This window comes from Trichosurus vulpecula, chromosome 7 (assembly GCF_011100635.1).
Source record: "Trichosurus vulpecula isolate mTriVul1 chromosome 7, mTriVul1.pri, whole genome shotgun sequence".
NCBI classification, from domain to species: domain Eukaryota; kingdom Metazoa; phylum Chordata; class Mammalia; order Diprotodontia; family Phalangeridae; genus Trichosurus; species Trichosurus vulpecula.
In genome coordinates, this window is record NC_050579.1 from 263021286 (window position 1) to 263041339 (window position 20054).

At 50.9% G+C, this 20054-nt stretch overlaps 2 protein-coding genes across 2 annotated transcripts; both read left to right on the forward strand.

Annotated features, from left to right (window-relative positions):
* Positions 1 to 1150: 1150 nt before the first annotated feature.
* Positions 1151 to 13052, forward strand: TSC22D4 (TSC22 domain family member 4). Its single transcript, XM_036767693.1, has 5 exons — positions 1151 to 1710; positions 2315 to 3355; positions 5652 to 5815; positions 11634 to 11682; positions 12287 to 13052. Exons 2-5 carry the CDS (start codon positions 2612 to 2614, stop codon positions 12494 to 12496), a joined length of 1167 nt encoding a protein of 388 aa, XP_036623588.1. The 5' UTR covers positions 1151 to 1710; positions 2315 to 2611; the 3' UTR covers positions 12497 to 13052.
* A 1333-nt stretch (positions 13053 to 14385) lies between these two features.
* C7H7orf61 (chromosome 7 C7orf61 homolog) lies at positions 14386 to 16080 on the forward strand. Its single transcript, XM_036767694.1, has 2 exons — positions 14386 to 15085; positions 15587 to 16080. Exons 1-2 carry the CDS (start codon positions 14906 to 14908, stop codon positions 15803 to 15805), a joined length of 399 nt encoding a protein of 132 aa, XP_036623589.1. The 5' UTR covers positions 14386 to 14905; the 3' UTR covers positions 15806 to 16080.
* Positions 16081 to 20054: the final 3974 nt, after the last annotated feature.

The window sequence follows — 20054 nt, forward strand, 5'->3', positions numbered from 1 at the left end:
ATCTGAGGTATGGTTTGAACCCAGCTCTTCCCTGATAGGATCTGTCTAGGGAGGACTCGAAGTCACTCCAAAGATCAGTCAATCAAAATTTATTAAGTGCCTACTGTGCGCCAAGCACTACGCACAAAAAGAGACAAAAGATAGTCCCTCCCCTCAAGGAGGGGGGAGAACAACCTCCCCCCCCCCCAAAAAAAGAGGGGATAATAACTTCCCTTGAACAGGAAAGTGAAAGAATACTTGAAACTACCATCTTCTGAGTATTTTGAGGGGGAGAGGAGGGGAGGGGAGGGCAGGGAGTACAGTATGGAAATTACAAAGTATGTTTTGGGACGTTCTTGTTGTCCAGAGGCGGAACAGGCTGTTTTACTAGTTAGTTGTGTGACCATGGCCAAGTGACTTAATCTTCTTGAGTTCCACTTCCCTTATCTATAAAATGGCAGTGACAGGACCTGTAATACCTATCTGGCAGCGTTTGCTTTGGCAAACCTTGAAGTTATACATAAAAGCTAACAATGATTATAGACTAGCTTTGAATGGCAGCGAATTTGTTAGAATGGAAGTCGTCCGTGAGGCATGGGTGGGAGTCTTTGACCTCTGAGGTCTCCTCTGATTCTGAGAACCTAGAAATCTATGAAATCTATTTATGCTAAAGGCCCGTCTTTGAATTTGTTTGGGAGGGGCAGGATGGTGGGGTCCTGAAGTGAGAACACAGGAATCGGGACTCTCTGAGAGGAGCTGTGTGCATCTCTGTGTATAGCTGTGTCCCTGCAGATGTACATACCTATGTATGTATATATATGTGTGAGGGCATCTGTGTGAATGGATATCTTTGTTTACCCATTCATGTTTCTACAAATGTGCTCAGAGTCCAAATATAAATATAAATATATATATATGTATATGTATATGTGTGTGTGTATAAATGTCCTCTGTGTCAGTTTGTGTATATGGACATTCATCCGTGTCCCCGCGTAACTGCAAGGGCATCGACCCTCCTTACAACCCAATCAAGTCCTGGGAAGAGCCCCCCTAACGAGGCAGGTGTGGGGTTGAGAGGACCCCAGTGCGTGAGGCCCCCTCTGTCAGCGGCAGTAGTTCTGGAGTAGGGCCAGCTGGAAGAGAGCCTCTAGAGGAGGGCGGGAGAGTGAGAGAGAGGAAGAAGGGAAGGAGGAGGAGGAGAACAGCAGTCAGCAGGGCTGAGGAGGCAGGACTTCCTGGTGTGGGGGTTGTCAACAGCTCTGAAAGAGAGAGAGAGAGAGAGGCAGACAGACAGAGACCTAGAGGAGCTGGGGAAATTGAGAGAAAGAGACGAGAGCGGACGAGAGAAGAGCTGGGGACGGAGAGACACATGCTGGCAGAGATCGAGACAGAGAGAGAGAGAGAGCGCCAGCGCTCCGCTGTCAGAAGGGAAAGGATTCCAGAGAGGGTAGCCCTCGGCTTCTCTCCGACTCGCTGTGCTTTCAGACCTAGAGGCCCTTCACCACCATAAACGCCGTACTCCTCTGGGACAGAGAGCGGTGTTTATTATTTTTTGGGAAACAAAGTTGCTGTGGAGATGACTTGTGGGTCGAGGAGAGGCCTCTACGGACTCTGCTGCCTCTGACCACCACCCACCTCCTCCCTTTTCTTCCAGCTTAGGCTGGGAGGCCCCACTCTCCTGCTCTCCCGTGGACAGTCTGTTGGGGCATCTTATGCTGCCAGGATCCCCAGGTCAGGTCCCTCGGGTGTTCTGGGGGAGGGGGTGTAGAGGTGGGGTTGTAGGGTGGTGTGTGTATGTGTGTGTGTGTGCGCGCGCGCGTGAGTGTGCACCCAACTGGGGTAGCCGAGGGTAAGGGGAAGAGTCTAAGTTTTAGCACCCCGTAGATTCTGAAATGGGTGGTAGTAGACCTCAAGGGACGCTCTCCTCTCCCCTTCACCCCAAGGTAGGCAAGGGTGTGAAAGCCCATCCATGCCAGATCAGGGCTGTGAAGTGGTGAGCTTACCTCCCTTTCCCGTAGACCCAGATTCCTTGGTGCATCTCGCACTTGGAACTCAGCTTCTCTCTTTCTGCACAGAGTCTGTGTGTACCAATAATAACCCGTATAATCTGTTTTTTTTTTTTTGTCTTTACTTCCTCCAGCTCTTTGTCTCTGTTTCCCATTCTGTCTTTTTTTCTTCTACCTCTTGTGGTTCCTCTATCTCTCTCCAGTGGTTTCTCTCTTTTCTCCCCCACCCTGATCGCCGCTGTTCTCCCCACAGAGGAAGCACCTAAAGTGTCTTACTCCCCCAACACCCATTCCCTCCCCCAATGACTCTCTAATTTTTTTCCTCCTAGTTTGCAAATTCAGCTCTGGAGTCTGGCAGCGGCAGCGGCGGCAGCAGCAGCAGCACTGGCAGCGGCAGGAGAAGAAAAGCCTGTCCATACTCCCACTCCCACAACTTCTCTCCCTGTCAGTCCTCAATTTCAGAGGCGGCCCCGGTTCCTTGAACTCTCCCAGCTATGTTGGACCCTGATGTTCCCAGGGGCCCTGATCCCACCGCTATATGGCCCCCTAGTGCCAGGGGAGCCTGAGCGCTGCCCGGAGAGAGGCCTCTCCTCTTGGTGCAGCCCCTATCCCACTTCCGAGGGACCATGAGTGGGGGTAAGAAGAAAAGCAGCTTCCAGATCACCAGTGTCACCACAGACTATGAAGGTCCTGGGGGATCTGGGGAAGGTGACTCCCCTACAGCTATGGTTTCCACCTTACCCACACCTCGTCTTCCCAATGGCGAGCCTAGCTCAGAGCTGGGAGGCAAAGGGACCCCTCGAAATGGCTCTCCACCCCCTGGGGCCCCAGCGTCACGTTTCCGGGTAGTGAAGCTTCCCCAGGGACTAGGGGAACCGTATCGTCGAGGGCGCTGGACATGTGTGGACATTTATGAGAGGGACCTGGAAGCCCCAGGACTCAGCCGACTCCTGGAGGGAGTTCGGGGAGCCACTGGAGGGACTGGTGGTCGCTCTTTGGACTCGAGGCTAGAGTTGTCCAGTTTGGGCCTGGCTCCCCCAAACCCTCAGCCTCAGGGCCCAACCAACTGGCTTCGCCCACCCCCAACTTCCCCTGGCCTTCAGGCCCGATCTTTCACTGGGGGGCTAGCTCAGCTGGCAGCGGGCAAGGGCAGGGCTGAAACTCCACCTCTTCCAGCTTCCCCACCCCAGCAGCACCCCCCGGAGCCCAGCGATGGGGACAGTACAGGAGTACTGGTACCGCATGCCTCAACCCAGCTGCCCACCCTTCGGGTAGAGACAGAGGTGGGGGCCCCAGCAATGACTCCTCCAATCACCCGAAAGAAGGATGGAGCCCCTTGGCTGAGGAAAGAGGGGGAGGAAAGAGGCCAGGTAAGAGGCAAGGGTGGGAGGGGTACACAAAAAGGGGGTCTCTGCAGTTTTATTTTCCTCCTTGGACTTGTGTTAGTCTCATGCCTTGCCCCACTTCCATTCTGGGCTCGTTTCCCTTCTTTATTCTCTCTCTCTCTCCCCCTCTCCCTCTCTATCCCTCTCTCCCTCCCTCTCTCTCCCTCTCTCCCTCTCCTCAGTTTCTCTTTTTTGTAACTCAACCCTCCATCCTTATTTTTGACTCCTCCATCGTATAACTCCAGTCCCCATTACTTCTCTGTGAACCTCAGTTCCCATCCTTTCTCACAACTCCATTTCTCCCTCTTTTGCTCTCTTCCCCTTCCCTTCTTCTCTTAGTTTCTTCCTCACTTTTATTTCAGTATTGTACATCTTTTTTTCTTCCCTGTATCTTTCCCTGTTTTTCCATCTGTTCTTCCCTTTCTGAGTTATATAGTTTTCTGTGGACAAAAGTTTCAGAAAGGGAGTGGATTGAGTGAGAACACTAGTCTCTGTGGGAGGGCTCAAGGGATCTGATCATGGGGCTGCCTAAAAAGAGCTCTTTTGAGGGGTGCTTGTGGGGGAGACACAGCTTTCTTCACTCAGCTACCCCGTGATTTCCATGTCCTTCTGGCTTCTTCTGTCCCTAGTAAAGTTAGGCCACTGCTGTTCTCTCAGTTCCAGGACCCTTCCCCCAGCCCTCAGACCAAGGTTTTCTCCCATCGAAATCTCTAGAACTGGGAGGGAGGGCATTTTCAGGGGCCTGCAGTACCCCAGGCACAGCACCCCTGCCCTAGCCTTCCAAAGATTGTAATAGTTTTGGAGGGGGAGGAACAAGGGGGAGGAGGGCCAGAGGAGCAAGGTGAGAAAAGTGAAATTGTGTACGATTTTTCCGTTTCCAAAAGAGGAACAGATCAGGTTTGGAGGACAGGATGCCTGGGTCCCTGGAGGACCCAGTTGGAGGTCAGGGGCTAGGACACCTGAATCCCTGCTTAGGGAGCAGGCCTGGGGAGGCAGGACAACTCAAGACCTTGGAGAAAGGGAGGTTTGTGGGAAAATGAAGATGAGGCCTTTTCCCCCTTCCAGGCCCCTGAGTACAAACCACTGTATAAAAATAACCTGAGACTGAATGTCTGGGCCCTGCCAGGACTGGCCAGGACTGGCTTACCTTCTTCCCCCCTCCCCCCCACAACCCCCCACAGCCACACGTACACAGGTCTTTCACCACCACTACCACCCCTTACTTTCTTTCAGTTGGTTCACTCAACTACCTACTTCTGGGGGCGGAGGCTCTGTCCCTACCCTTTAATCCCTTCCCCCCAGACTCTCTCTCTTTCCAATGCCCCTAGCTTCTGTCTCTGCCACTTAAAGCCTGCCTGGCTCGAGTTTTCCACTATGTTCAGCCTTTGCCTCTCTTCTCCCCTCCCCTCTCCTTCCATAATTCCCCAGTCCTTGTTTGTTTAAAACAAGTCCCTTTCTTTAGATAGATATGTCTGTATGTCTTTCCCCGTACTTTCACAGTGGGGGCAGGGGGTGGAGAGAGGGGGGAGATGGCGAGCAGACAGAAGGGACCTGGAGGCCCCCACGTCTCTGCCCTGTCCTTCTGGCAGTCCCTGGGCTCTCCGTTCTTAAGTTTTCCTAGAAGCAGAGGCCTCCTGGGGCCTCACAGAAGGAGGTTTGTTTCTTGTCTCCCCCCCCCCCCCTCCCCTATTGCATCCACCCTCTACAGCTCCACACCCATTCTCCACCTCCTCCCAACCTCCCAGTAACAGCAGTGGAAAGGGAAGCAGAACACCTGGGTCTGGAGGCTAGAGCAGTGGTTTAGTGGGGACGGGAGCTGTGAGGGCCCTGTCCTATAGACCAGCGATGGAAACCTGGGGGACGGGTGGGGGAATGATCTAGGCAATCCTCCCCCTTCTCCTCCCCATAACTATATTTCTCTCTAGATTTCTCTGGCAGCTACTTGATGCTCCAGCCCCTGCTGGGGATTCTGTCTTTGATGAGGTGGTTGAAGGTGATGAAGGTGGGACAGATACTAAAGCCTCTTTTAGCCACCGCCCTTCCACCCTCATCCAAACTGGGGCTATCTGAACTGAGCGCTTCAGGGCCTTGTGACCACAGAACATATCTGATGGGTCACTGAGGGATTACTTGTGACCATAGGTCACTTGGGTCACAGGGAGAAAGGTGGGCTAGAGCAGAAGAGAGGTAAGGTGACAGAACCAAAAGACGTGTGTGTGTGTGTGTGTGTGTGTGTGTGTGTGTGTGTGTGTGTGTGCGCGCGCGTTTTTCCTCTTTCTAGCTCCCTCTCCGAGGCTCCCGCCCGGGCTCTCCGGCCCTCTCCCTCCTTCAGGATGCCAGTCCCAACCGGAAATCCTCAGACCCCTTTGGAGTCTCTGCTCAACGCCTGAATCTGGCTCGATCTATGCTTGCCATCAGTAGCCCCCTTGACGGTGATGATGACAGGTAGGAGGGACTTCCTTTTGAGCTGGCTTGACAGAGGACCTTAACAAAAAAAAGAACTGGAATACACAAATTAAGCTTTCTATATTTTGTTGCTGGGGGTGGGGGGGGTTGGGGTATGGGGGAAGGAAGAGGGAACACAATTTCCTGTTTTGAAAGAATTGGGGGTGGGAGGGTGGCTTGTGTCTGAAAAACATGAACTAAACGAGACCACCTTCGACCTCAGTGAATGGACTAGGTGGGAAAACCAACTGAACAAGCCCACCCTCACTCTCAGTAAAAGAGGTGACTTGTGACTGAAGAGTGTGAACTAACTGAACAAGCCCACCCTCACCCTCAGTGAAGTGGTGGGTGGGTCATTCTGGTTTGGTGGAAGCAGCTTGGTTCTTATTCTGACCTGGAAACCCCATGTCCAGTCAGGGAACAGGTCAGGGAGTTACACTAGATTCCCTGGGGCTTCCTGCTTAGCTCGCTGGACCCAGGGAGTACCTAGTCAGTCCTGGTGCTTAGGGAAAGCTTTGATAGTGGTCTGATCCCTTGGCCATAGTGAACGGATCCCAGCTTCATGGTCACGCTGTGGGAGAGGATTGTTGACATGTAGATAGATGGGCAGGACTTCCTTTAGGGGAGAATGGCCTGTTTAGAGGCAGGAAGGAGGGCAAAACTTCCTGTTTCAGGGGCCAGATTTCAACACTTGTGTGTCAGCAACCCCTAACGGGAGGGAGCAAAATAGAGACTACTGGGCAGCTTGGTTTTTGTCTGTGGATGTACTGGGGCAAGGTAGAAACACTAGGGAGGTGACACTCTTTGTTTCATTAGGTAGATGGAATGGGAACCCCTATTTTTGTGCTGTTTCAGGGAGTAAGTAGGATTTACTTGTTTGGAAGGGGATAAGGAATAGGATTTCCAGAGCCAGTTAGTTAGTAGGTGCTAGGAGGGAGGTGTTTCCAGTAGGATTCCTAGGGGCCACACCCTCCTCTTTAGGCCTCTTTCTTTCCAGCCTTAGGGACAGAGCCCTAGGGAAGGAAGATTGTGGAGGGGATAATAGAGTAGAGGAATAGCAGATAAATAAAATAAGCTTCATCTGTGGAAGGCATCCTAGGATGCGGGACTGAAAGATGTGAGAAGGGGAGAAAGGGCCTGCCAGGCAAGGTCGAGCCGAGCAGCCGTGGGTTCAGGAATGTATGAGGTGTGAGGCCTGACACCACATGGCCAGTCACTTGTTCCTATCGTGGTGACTCTTTTGCTTCCCACCCCCTCCCTTTTGGCAGGCTCCCTGGCGAAAATAATCCTCTCTCCCAAGTTCTCCACTCCGCTCTGTGTTCCTCTCTGACCTTCAGTTCCTTAGTCTTTACGTTTCTGTCTCTCTTTCCCTTTGTCGGTCTCCTTTTCAGCTCTGCAGCCAATAATCTCTCATAGAGTTCCATACTCTCAGCCCTTTCCTTCCCACTCCCTCCACCCTAGTCTGACTGGTTGGTTTTCCCAGTCTCAGCTTTATCCAGTTCTGTTCTGGGGCCCTGGCCCTGCCTGGCTTCTTTTGCCCCGCCTTCCTGGGCCAGCTGGTTTTGGTTGAGTCCCCCTGGCTCAGGAATGGGGTGTGTAGGCCTCACCCCACCTCTTTGTGCCTGGGAAGAGCTGGGGGACACACTGCCCGAGTCCTTCCTAAAGGGAAAACTTGGACCAGAGAGCCAGGGTGATTGGGTAAGGAAAGCTGGGTTAGAGAGAACCTGGCTCCTTTGTGGAGAGCTGGGCTTGACATGGTTAAGGTGGAGACTGAAGGGGCTGGATCGCTGATTGGGAAAAGGGATCCGAGCCCAGGAGGCAGGATGCCTAGGCCTGAGAGGGGATGAGGACCTAGTAGTTCCTAGTTTTCCTTTTCTCTCCAGAGCAGAGGCAAGAACACTCTTTTTTTTCCTAGCCAGGGCAAGGAACCAGTTCTTTGCCCTCCCCTGGCCTGGCACCACCCTGAAGGCAGCATAGATCCGGGAGAGCAGAGAGGGTTGGATACCAGTTGGCTGGCAAAAGGCCCAGACCCTGGGGGCTGCTCAGAACACTGAGTGGGGAGGAGCCCTGCTATCTCCCCTTTCTTTCTGCTTCCGTTTGTCCCTAGTATCAGCGCTCCCAGCTGGCCTTCCCCCTCCTCACCCCTCCAAATCCCTAGATCTCTTATACTTGTCTTTCTAAAGCTCGGTGTGGTAAGGCCTTCCTCCCTAGAGCAGAACAACTTCTTAGCTCCCTTACAGTGAAGGAGACCATGATGTAGCGGAAAGAAGGCTGACTCTCAAATCCTAGGACCTGTGTTCAAATGCTGACTCTTTATTAGTTGTATGATACCTCTCAGCCTGTCTCCTTTTTTGTAAAATAGGAGTCCTGTAAAATGATAGTATCTGCCCTCCAGGGGTTGCTGTAAAGATTTACAAACCTTAAAATGCTATGTAAATATGAACTATCATTACTTCTACCATTATGACCTTGGCCCTGTCACTTAATCTCTGTGGGCCTCAAGTCCCTCTTGTTCGTAAAATGAGGGAATTGTACTAGATGCTCTCCAAGGTCTTTTCTTTTTTTGGGGGGGGGGGAAGGCAAGGCAATTGGGGTTAAGTGACTTGCCCAAGGTCACACAGCTAGTGTGTCAAGTTTCTGAGGCCGGATTTGAACTCAGGTCCTCCTGACTCCAGGGCCCGTGCTCTACTCACTTCGACACCTCGCTGCCCCAAGGTCCTCTCTAGATCAGAATCTATGATCCCAGGACCCTGGCATCCTGCCCAACAGGCCTGGACTGTTTTCCCTAGAGCCCCCTTATCACAAGGCCCCCTCCCAGGAATCCTAACTGTCCTTAACACCCCCCCCCCCCACTCTATCCTTAAGCCTGCCCCTTGGGACACAGACTTTTAACCCTGGTTCTCAAAGTATGTTCTATGGATTTTTAGTGGGTCTTCAGGGGTTTTGAGCACAAAACTAAGCTAGACTGGATCTCCTGTTCAGTGGTTCCTGTGACCCTCCTTGAATTTGCATCTCCTTGTGTGCTCCAGTTCCTCCGGTCCTTCTCCCCACCCCCACCCCCCACCTTTAGATGAGAGGTCCTGATGTTTCAACACGACGAAGTCTCTTCAACAGTGTCCTTTAGGTGACTTACCGGCCGATCCCTTGATGTATTCGTATTTTACAATTTGATAAAGCGCTTTGAAAAATATAAAGTAAGGCACAAATACTTTTTATAGCATGAATTAATGATTTAGAAGCCTCATTGATGTGTCATCAAAAATACTGGCTAGCCTGCTCGTTAAATTTCTACATTTGCTGGGGGGGAGGGGGGGAGGGTGGTGCCACCAGGGTTAAGTATTTAGTAAGGGTTTTGGTTTTTTTTTTTGGACCATCTTTGTGTTCTTGGGATTAGAAAGTTTGAAAATTATTCCTGTAGTTTACCCACCTTTTCCTCCTCTTTAGTCTTGTTCTCTGAGGCCTCCCTGTTCCCTTGGTTACACCCCACCCCCAGCTGGGCAGCACCTTCTGCACCCAGAGCCCAGGATAGGAAATGGAAAATACCCAGATTTCTCCAGCTCTCTTCCCAGCCCCAGGGCTTGTCAGAGGTCACCTTGAAGCTAGTCCTGGTCCCCCATGGAGAGAACCTAGTAGCTACTTGGCATCGGAGGGACTGAGAGGGAACAAAAAGCTGTTGCTACAGGCTCCTGGGAAAAGTAGAGGTGGGGTGGGGAGAGAAGGGGAAGGCAGGACCTTGTGTCCTGGGAGAGCTAGAGAGCATAAGATGGGGGTGGGGGTGGGGGTGAAAAGGAGGTGGAGCCAGAGGCTGAGGAGCAGGACTCCCGTGTCCTGGAGCTGAGTCTAGGGAATGGTGTCTTGGAAAGATTTTGTGGATGTGGGAGAAGACAGATTTGGGTTGGGGAGATGACGGAGTTTGGGGTAGAATGCCTCAGTCCTAAAAACCGGAAAGGATTTGTGGATGGGTGAGAGGAGAGTGTTAGGGGCTGCCAAGGCAAGATAAGTGAGTCCTAGAAGAGGAACTGGGGTCTGAAGAGGAGACAGAGCCTGGGAGACATGATGATTGGCTTCCAAAAGGGTTAGGGTTAAGAAGTCAGGAAGACTTCCCTCAGTTAACTGGGGCCTTAGAGATCCCCAGGTTTCCCCACTGTTTATTGAATCTGCTGGAGGCTGGCCTGACCCCTGGTGGTCACTTGTCAAATAGCATCCTAGGACCACAGCTTCCCTAGGGCATCCTGACCTGTATCATCCTCTTCATCTAAAAAGTCCCCTGTTCCTCTCTCAGGACCAGCCATTCATATCCCTCCTTTTTAGCTTCTCTCTTGAGACTCACATCCCCTGATCTCCAGACTGTCTCCCCTTATGTAAAGGCTTTGGGTTCTGTTTTTGCTGCCATGGAAATCCTCTATGCTCCCTCCCCCATGGTTAGGCAGCCTTTACTGCACTAGCCTGAATTGTGGGTCACAAAGCTGCCTTTACAGCCATTGAAGATCTAGAGGAAGGTTGGAGAAAGTACCCTGGGAGGAGGAAGCATTCTGAACCTGAATTCTCTCCCCTGCCCCCCAATCTTGGGGATTTGATATGAAGGGAATTAAAGCACTGAGATAAGACAGGGGCATTTTCTTGGTTAGGGACATAGGATGTCATTAGTGAAGAGACAATATAGGCATCTTGTCCCCACAGTCTTCAACCCTCTTCCAGGGATCTAGGCAATAGCCCCTCCCAGAACCCAGGCAAGGGGTCTGGCTTTCCCCAGCTCCACCCACCTATCTCCCAGCTTCTGGGATCACTGCCAGGGTGAGCAGGGGACACTGGTATTGTCCAGCATCTGGGAATTCCCACCCCCAGCTGGGTCTGGCCCTGGGAGATGAGCCCCCGCCTACTGTGGAGCTTTGGGGAAGGGAGGGGAGATCCTCGTGTCTCTAAGGAGCCAATAGCAGCTGGGCCTACCCCTGGGGGGAGGTGTATATCTTTCAGTTCATCCCCAAAGGCACCCGTCTCCTTTCTGCTTTCCTGGCACCAGACAGACCTGGATTTGCCTGGGGGGCTCTAAGGCCCCCCAGGCACTCTGCTGATACAGCCCTCTCCCTTTCAGTGGAGCCTAGAGCTCTCCCTTTCCCTCCAGAAGATGGCCCATCCAGGAGTCTCTGTTAAGTCTCTGGTATCATCCTATGAGACTCGAGTAGGGAGGTTGGCCCCCCGCCTCCCCCAGAGAAGGGGCTGTGTCTCATCCCCTTGCTCCCCCCGGGGGGCATCCCCCATCCGAGATGCCCCTGGACCTCCACCCCATCGGGGCCTAGGGGGACCCGGGCATCGGCCCTCACCTCGAAGGGGGGTGGATAAAACACTTCTCTCCCTGATTCTCTACTGTCACAGGTACCTGGGGACTGGGTAGGGAGGGGGGAGGTTGGGATATGGAAGCAAATTCCTGGGGGAATTGGAAGTTAGTATCCTGAACTCTTGGGTCCTGGGAGGGCCAAAAGGTAAAAACTTAGTCACTGGGGAACTGGATCCCTCAGAGCTGGGGTGCTTGAATGTTGGGAGAGCAATGGAACCTGGATGGAAAAGCCCAGAGTCTGGTTTTTTCATTCCAAGAGAGGGCTGCAGGGTGGGAAGTGGGGGGAGAGGGGTTGATGCATGGAGCTAAGGAGGTTGGTTAATTCATTACTAAGTGGGAAAGGGACAAATAGAAGAACAGATAATTGGGAAACAGGTCTTAAGTAGTCTTGGAAGTTGAACCAAGGTTGGTGGACCCGGTTCAGGGTGTTTCATTTCCTGTCTCTCATCTCCCCACCTGACATTGTCCGTGGTCTCTCTCTAGTGGCTCTGGAAGCATGGTTGCCATTGACAACAAGATTGAACAAGCCATGGTAAGGGCATTGATTTTATTCTGAGGAATATCATAGTTCATCTGTTCCTTAGCTCCTTCCCCCCAGCTCTCTGTCCCTCTGCACCGCCATCCCTGTTCCCAGTCCCACACTGTCTTTTCGTCTATCCTTTCCTTCCTCCCCTGCTCCCAGCTCCCTGTTGCTGTCCCTGATCTTAGATCTCTATCATTGCCCCCATTTGCTGGACCCATGATACCTGAGTCCTTGCCCTCCCTCCTTTTTCCTGCGTGGCTCCTTACCCTGGATGAGGGAAAGAAAAAACCAATCCTTCCTGCCCCTTACCTCCATCTGTATCAAGTTTGGGGGCCAGACAGGTACCGATCCCAATTCCGCATAGGTCCAGGCCAACGAGAATTGTGATAGATAAGGAATTGTATACTTGTACCGTGGGATAGGCTGGACTGGGGGGGACGGAGGGAGGGTGAATTAAGGAACCGCAGTAGGCACTTCCGTTCCTCAATTTGTACAAATCCCAACAGCATACGCAACACAAGTATTCCAATAACTTAGTCTGACTGTCCTTTTGCGTCTTCCTGTAATCTTTGTTTCATTCCTCCCCTGTCCCGTCCTCCTCCAATCCTTGTAGGACTTGGTGAAGTCTCACCTCATGTTTGCAGTTCGGGAGGAGGTGGAGGTCCTGAAGGAGCAGATTCGAGAACTAGCTGAACGAAATGCAGCCCTGGAGCAAGAGAATGGATTGCTCCGGGCTCTGGCCAGCCCTGAACAGCTGGCCCAACTTCCGGTCTCTGGAACCCCTCACCCTGGACCCCTTGCCCCAAATGGGCCCTCCTCATGAGCCTCCTTTCCCTCACAATGTGCCTTTAAGGGCTGTCACTGGGATGGAGACCTCAGTGTCCTAAATTCCCAGGCCTTTTTTGCCTTCTCTTCCTATGCAGCTTTAATATCATGAGAAGTGGTGATAGAGGGTTCAAGGTTGAGTCCAGATTTGTCTTCCCCCTCCCCATCTTCTACCAGACCCAAGGGGCTGGGCCAATCTTCTCCAAAGATGAGGGACTGGGCCAGAATATACCTAGGCCTGGATGGGGTAGGATTTCAGGGTTGAGGTGCAAGATGGAGCTCACCTCTGAGAGTGGGCTCCCAGCCAACCTTTCTCTTGCCATTCCTCTGGGTGGTAAGTGGCCCCCTCCCTCCCCAGTTCTCTAAGTATCTGGGAGCCCCCCTGATTAGGAGGACCCAGAGGGAGCTGGGTACTTCTAGGCAGAGACCACTTCCCTATCTCCCAAAGTCCCTCCATTGGGTTCAGCCAAGAGAGGGGATATAGGCAATGTCCCAAGGTTTCTGGGATTCAGGTTGTTATTAAAATATTATAATAAAAAATGAGGAGAAACTTGGGTGTGGGGGCTGAATTCTCTTTGCCTGGGCCAGGGCTATGGGTTTCAGGTATCCAGATATTCCAGAGACCTGTCTGTCCTGTCTCCCTGGGAGCCCCCTCAGTACTGGTCAGGATTAAAATAGAGACATGTAAAGAAAAATGAGGCATAAGACAGTAAGTGTCAGGAAGAGAAACTGATACACAGAGACAAACAGAAGATTCAGTCAGAGACAAAATCAGAAACGGGTCCTGGGAAGGGACAGAGGCTGTGGAGGCTTTCCCTGAGTGGAGGAGTGGCTCATGGGGGTGGGCGGGGTAGGGGGGAAGGGAAGGAGACTGGAGAGGAGAAAGCCCACGTGCTATGGGGGTGGTGGAAAACAATGAAGCCTTTGGCGATTATGCCATATCCACCCCCCAGCTTCCCAGCGTGTTCCCTGCCGGGTTTGGGCAGCTATGGGGGTGGGGGGTGAATGGGCCCCTTGTCTTTGTGCTGGGCTCAGGCCAGGCTCCTGGGGCACACAGAGCCTGTGCCAGGCTTGGCAGAGAGCCTCAGCTTCTCCCCCTCCCCTCCCCCAATCCCAACCGTATTTAGACCCCTCACTCCCTGTTCCTACTAGTTGCCAACCTTAGCCACCGTCCTGGGACCTGCCCCCTCGAGGAGTTGCCCCTGGCCTCCGAGTCTGCTGAAAGGAGAGATTCTGTCTGTTTAAGGGGAAAGCGGGGTGCTTAGGTTTCCAAGGGTTTTTGGAGAAAGCCAAAGACCAGAAAGCCAAACAACAGGATCCTGAGGTGGGAACAGGGATGAGTCAGGGGCTAGAGAGCAGGTGATTCATTTGAGTTCTGGGAGACAAGCTGGGGGAAGGGGGACACATACTTGAGTCTTAGGAGGCTGAGAGCTAGCAGATCTCATTGGTTTGAGCCTAGATTTGAGTCCTGAGGTCAATTTCTCCACCTAGCCCCAGAACTGGATTTGAGGAATAGGGTAGAGATTGAAAGGGGGACACAGGGGAAAGTAGAGTAGGACATGGGGAACATTGGACCAGGAACTAAGGACAAAGATAAGGGCCCAGGATCAAGTGTAATGATTGGGAATAGAGACAAGGAGGGAGACCTAAGGGACAGGATGTTTGGGTCCCAGAGGAAATCTAGGACTAAAAGTGAGGAGTGGAGGATGAGGCCAGATAGCTCGGTTCCAGGCAGGTTCTCACAATGGGATTAGAACTGCCCCATCTTGTGGGTTCTAAGGCAGCCCTCCCCCCCACCTATCCACTCTGACTCCTCTCCCTGTGGGGGAGCGGGGAGGAGGAGGGGAAGAAGAGGTGAGGGGAGGGTTATACTCTGAATTTCCCTAGTCCTTTTCCTATTGGTGTTCCTCTTCACCTTTCTAACTCTCCTGGTCCCATCTAGGGTGGAGGCTGCTGGCAAAGTGCTAGTGTCCTTGCCCCCTACCAGCTACTGGCTCTGTCAACCCCCCTCCTGGGTCCTGGGCTCAAGAGGGTTGGACATGTGTTTTTCCTGGCTATCTCGTCTTTGGGAGAAGTTTAGCTTCCTGGTGAGTTTTAAGCATCCTTCTTTACTGGCTTGAGAGTCTGGATGCTCTCCCTGTTCCATGATTTCAGAGTTTCTCAGTATCCCTTAGCTGCTTGACTACAAGACCTCTCACCACCTTCCAGGCTATGAGAAAAGGGAAGAGTTTGGGGGCAAGGACAAGTGGTGTGGTGGGGATAGGAGACCCATGGAAACGGGCCTGAAGCAGAGGATGTAGAGCTCCCTCTCTATGTCTGTCTCTATTTCTCTTGTTCTCACTCTAAGCTGTGCCCCTATTCTTAGTCCTTTCCCTGGACAAGATCTGATATCCAGTGTTCTACCCTGATGATCTCTGGCTCCAAAGAAAAAGTGTTAAAAGAGACGGGAGAGCCAAAGAGGGTGGTAAAAGAGGATACGAGGGACCAGTCAAGAACTCTGCTTCACGTGCCCCAGGCAGCTATGTACAATGTCACCCGTTTCATGGAATCCTTCCTGCATTTTGGTGGGAAGTTTGGGATGGGAAAGGTTAGTACCCTTGTCTCCGTCCCTCTGGGAAGTGGGGTACTGGTGTTGGTGCTGATGGGGGAGTCCTGTCATGTCTCAACCTGGGCACGTCAATCGGCCTCAGTTTCCATGGTCCAGGAAGGTTATGGTGATCTACTTTTTCCCAACCCAAATAACATTTTTTTCTCATTCTAGTTAGCTTCTTCTCCCCAGAACCAGACAGCCGGGTAGTGCAGAGAATAGAGCCATGGGCCAGGAGTAAGGAAGAAATGAGTTCAAATCCAGCCTCGAATAGCTTACTAGCCATGTGCTCTTGGGCAAGTTACTCTGCCTCAGTTTCCTTACCTGCAGAATGGGGCTCATAGTAGCAGCTACTTCTCAGGGTTGTTTCAGGGATCGAATGAGGTAATCGTTAGACCGCGCTTGGCGCATACTAAGTGCTCTATGAATGTCGGCCGTTCTGGTCAGTTCTTTCTCCCAGGCAGCGCCCCATCCTGGTCCCCTTCTCTTTCTCCCGCACAGACTGCCACTGCACAGCCCTCTTCACTGGGGCTTCCACAATACGCGGACTCAAAAGAGGAGCGGACGCTGAGGCAGCTCTACGTGGTGCTCTGGACCATGAGGGAGCGGGTCCGTGAGCTAGTCCGACGGCAGGAGAGACGCAAGAGGCGGCATTCCCGAGCCCCCACCTGTGTCTCGTCCCCTCGAGTCTCAAAGCAGGATGCCCGAAGTCCCCTCTAGGGGGGCCCCAGACCCTCAGGCAGCCCCTCTCCTCCTTCTCTCGTGGGGACCCCCAACTCCGGCCAATGGGAGGCTTGAAAGGACCCCGGGTGAAGGATCAGGGCAGCCGCCCGGGCTTGGGGCTTGAGCAAGGAGTTCTTGGATTGCTCTTCCTCTGGTGAGGAAGGCCACGACGGGGTGTGGAGTGCCGCAGACCCCTTGGTGAGGGATGGGTAGCACTTCACAACGTTTATTCAAATTAAGTAGAGTGCTGAATTAAATGAGAGATTCGTTTCTGAAGTCCTCACCCGTGCTGTGTGGAAGGGGGTGGGGCAGGAGCGGGGAGGAGCCCTGGAGTTGCAACATCGCTGGGGGTCAAGGTGAGGGTCCAGGTGTGGATGGGAGCCTGTCAGAACGCTGTAGGCTGGTTGCACACTCCCCTGGATCTGCTGCTCTTCTCCCTAAAGGAGGGTTGAGGTGGGACTGGTGATACACACAGTGGTCCTAGGGTGGGGCAGAAGGGACGTGTGAGTCACTGAAGAAGAGGGGGCCGCTCCAAGGTGACAAAGGGTATCTCAAATCCAATTCCAGCTCCTACTGCTGAGATTTCAGAAAACTACAACCCCCAGCAGCCCTTACTACACTGACTGGATGTTTCAGGTGGAGGAGCAAGTGTAGTACCTCTCTTCTCCTCCAGCCTCTTCTCCCAACATTCTCACTCCTTTTAGTCATTTTCTGCTGGGGTAGGGAGGAAATGCTTCAGCAGCTGGTATTTTGAATCCTCCTGGGAGCTCTAGACCACCTCCCACCCTTTCTCTGGCTTTCTATGTCTCTCTCAAGCTCTTTCTCTCTCTCTGGTTCTCTCCCTCTCTTTCTCTCTTTGTGTGTCTCTGCTCCATCTCTCCCTCCCCTTGCCTCCCCTCCTACTGCAAGTATGTGAAGAAGGGGATGTGATGAGCCCCATTGGAGTGAGGGACTGAGAAACTGAGTAGGTTTAGTGGAGGCCCCAGAAAGTCTGTGCATGAGGGAGAGAAGTTAACGGGTGGCACCCTGGGACCTGGAACAGGAACGGGCACCAGAACAGAGAGGAAGAAAGGGAACTAGATTATTTTTGGAGGAGAGGTGACTCTAGGGTCTATTCCAGAGGAGTCAGTGGTGTGCTTGTGTATGCATGTGTGTGGAAGCCAAGGATCTAGAGAACTTGGAGTTCAGTAACTCCACTGAGAATGAAACCTTGAATTAAAATCAGGGGACTTGGGTAAATTCATAAACTGGTTAATGTCACACTCCTCCCCCCACTAAAAAAAAGTAACCTACCACATCACCAGTCATGGGAATACTGTAGCTGGGAGGAGCACAGAGGCTACAAATTGGTATTTACCCACATTCTGGGGTTGGAAGAGGTGGAGAAATAGGAACAGGTTAGGGACTAAAAAAAGGAGTGGGGCTCTGCTGAGAACTACTCTAAGATTGATTGAGAAGGGGCCTTGAGAGTGCCTAAATATAAACCCTAAGAGAATGAAGATCTGTCTGGACTCCAGAAATAGGTCAGTTGCTGTTTTCATCTTGACCAGAGGACAGGAGCTAAGACTCACCTAGAATTGCAGAATTCAAAAGTAAGAAGGAGTCTTAGAAGTCATCTAGTCCAACTCATTTCCCCATACACAAAAGGGAACCCCACTCCCACCCCTCCCCTGCCTCCTACCAATAACACACTCAATAAGTAGTCATCCAGCCTTTTCTTGAAGACCTCCAGAGGCAGCACATTCCACTTTTGGACAATGGGGCTGATTAGGAAGTTTTCCCTGACATCTAGCCAAAATTTACCTCTTTTGCAACTTCTACTCATTAGCTCTGGTAATGAGTTTGACCCTTCTGGGGCCAAACAGAACAAGTCTAGTCTCTCTTCTACCTAAAGGACTACTCGACAGACCTTCAGATACTTGAATACCACTATCATGCTCCTATTCCCTTCCCCACACTCCAGTCTTCTCCAGGGTAAGCAGTTCAGTTGCTACAACCAATCTTCATATGACTGGCTCACAAGACCCTCTCCACCATCCTGGTTCCCCTCCTCTGGACACTCTCCAATTTATCAAGATCCTTAAACTATGGCACCCAGAAATGAGCATAAGACTCTAGATGAGCTCCAACAAGGGCAGATTGCAGTGGAAATATTACCTCTCTATTCTTGGAATCTGTGTCTCAATTCAGCCCAAGATTACATTAGCTGGGTTTTTTTTTTGTTTTTGGTTTTTTTTTAAACATCATATGGCTGATTCATTTTGAGCTTCTAGTCCCCTAAATCCTCAACATCTTTTTGAGAAAAACTGCTGTTTCCTCTATCTCGTAACTGTGAAGTTGATTTTTGTATACTCAAGTGCAAGCCTTTCGACTGATCCTTCCTTACTGAAATTTATCTTACTACCTCCAGCCTGATGCTCTAGCCTGTCAAGAGCCTTTTGGAGCCTAACTCTAGAATCTAATGTGTTAGCACTATACTACTACTACCACCACCACCACCACTACTACTATACTACTACCGATAACAGCAATAGCTAACACTTACATAGCTGTACCTCTCAGCTTTGTGTCATCTGCAAATCTGATACCTATGTCTATATCCAAGTCACTGATAAAACTACTAACCAGCCCAGGACCAAATACAGATTTCCAGGGTGCTCCAGGGGAGCTATCCTGCCATGTCAACATGAAACCCTTAACCTCAGCTCTTTAAATCTGGCTGCTCTGAATGCATTATCATCTGAATGTGTTATCATCTATAATCTATATCTATCTTCTCCATAAGAATAGTAAGAGAAACTTTATCAATAACTCTTCTCTGCTCCAGGTAAACCATACCCACAACATTCCTTTCCTGTACTGGTTTAATAATTCTGTCCAAAAAGAAAATCTGGTTTTTTAGCCATGACCCATGCTGGATGAAGCCACGGCTCTTTGTAATCACCACTTCCGCAGACAAATTTTTGACAGCCAACTGTATGATCCATTTGAGAATTTTCCCAGGAATAAGAAGTTCACTGGTGCATAGTTTGCAGACCCTGTTTTCCTCTACCCCTCCCCCCCTCAAATGGTATTTCCCTTATTCTCTGTGATCTCTCAGATACCACTGACAGTACCTTATCAATAACATCTTCCTGTTCTTTACGGTTACAAGAATGTAGTTCACCTGGGCTAAATGAACTTGAGTTCACGAAGGGCAGTTTAGATGTTCTCTTAATATCTCCTTATGTATCTTGGTCATCAGCTCCCTGTGAGTCATTCTTGTTCTGTCATTTCCAGTACAAAGGTTGTTCTATTTTGCAGGGAAAGCAAACAAAACAAGGACCGAGCAGATTTCCCTTCTCTCTGTTGTCAGTTTTCATCCTATCCACCCCAAGCAAATCTCCTAACCTTTCTTTGATTCCCTCCTTTTTCTCTGATTATAGCTATAAACAAGCAAACCCCTCAATCTGCTCTTTTTGTTTGTTCCTCACTACCCTGCCACAGAAAGCTCATTATTGGAATAATTTCATTATCCTTTAAGATCTCATAGGCCTTGGTACTCTATCTCATCACCACCCTCTGCCATTATGAGTTGAGGGTGGGGCTAGGAACTTCCAACAGCTCAGATGTCTCATTTCTCACTGGGTTTACTACTTTGAGACTTCTCTGACTGATTTCTCCACCTTGTCTCTATGGTTGGGTATCTTCTCCCTCCCACCCTGCCCCCCACACTTTTCAGCTTTCTTTTGTGTTATGTCTTCTCCCATTACATTGTAAGTTTCCTGAGGGCAGGGGCAGTTTTTCTTATTTCACATTTATATCTATAGTGCCTGGCACTATATAACAGTACATATTAATTATATTATGCATATTATTCATAACACATTATGCATATTATATATGCACACAATATACATAACACATATTAATTAATGATTGACTGATTCTTAGCTTCCCTTTCCAGTCTCAACTCATTCTCAGCTTTAGCATTTCTGACACTTTTACAGGATGATTCATTAATTGTTCACTAGTCTAACTTCCATCTTCTGTACATTTTTAAAAATCTAAGTTAATTGGTGAATTCCCAGTGTATCTGCATTAGTCTTTTCAGGCAAGATCTCAACTATGCTCAGGTTTCCGCTCCTTCTCTGGTGCAAACTCTAAGAGGGAGTAATTACTTTCCCCCAAGCTTCTCTTCATGTCCAGCCCAGCCACCAGTTCCTCCTTGTTAAGGGAGAATTAAATTCAAAACAGAATTTCTCCA

What these genes read in the sequence shown, in the direction of transcription:
- TSC22D4 (XM_036767693.1), top strand. Translation starts at nt 2,612, where the DNA reads ATGAGTGGGGGTAAGAAGAAAAGCAGCTTCCAGATCACCAGTGTCACC. An exon ending in AGGGGGAGGAAAGAGGCCAG is followed by an intron (nt 3,356 to 5,651) that starts GTAAGAGGCAAG and finishes TCCTCTTTCTAG; the next exon opens with CTCCCTCTCCGAGGCTCCCG. An exon ending in ACAAGATTGAACAAGCCATG is followed by an intron (nt 11,683 to 12,286) that starts GTAAGGGCATTG and finishes CAATCCTTGTAG; the next exon opens with GACTTGGTGAAGTCTCACCT.
- C7H7orf61 (XM_036767694.1), top strand. Translation starts at nt 14,906, where the DNA reads ATGATCTCTGGCTCCAAAGAAAAAGTGTTAAAAGAGACGGGAGAGCCA. An exon ending in GGAAGTTTGGGATGGGAAAG is followed by an intron (nt 15,086 to 15,586) that starts GTTAGTACCCTT and finishes TCTCCCGCACAG; the next exon opens with ACTGCCACTGCACAGCCCTC.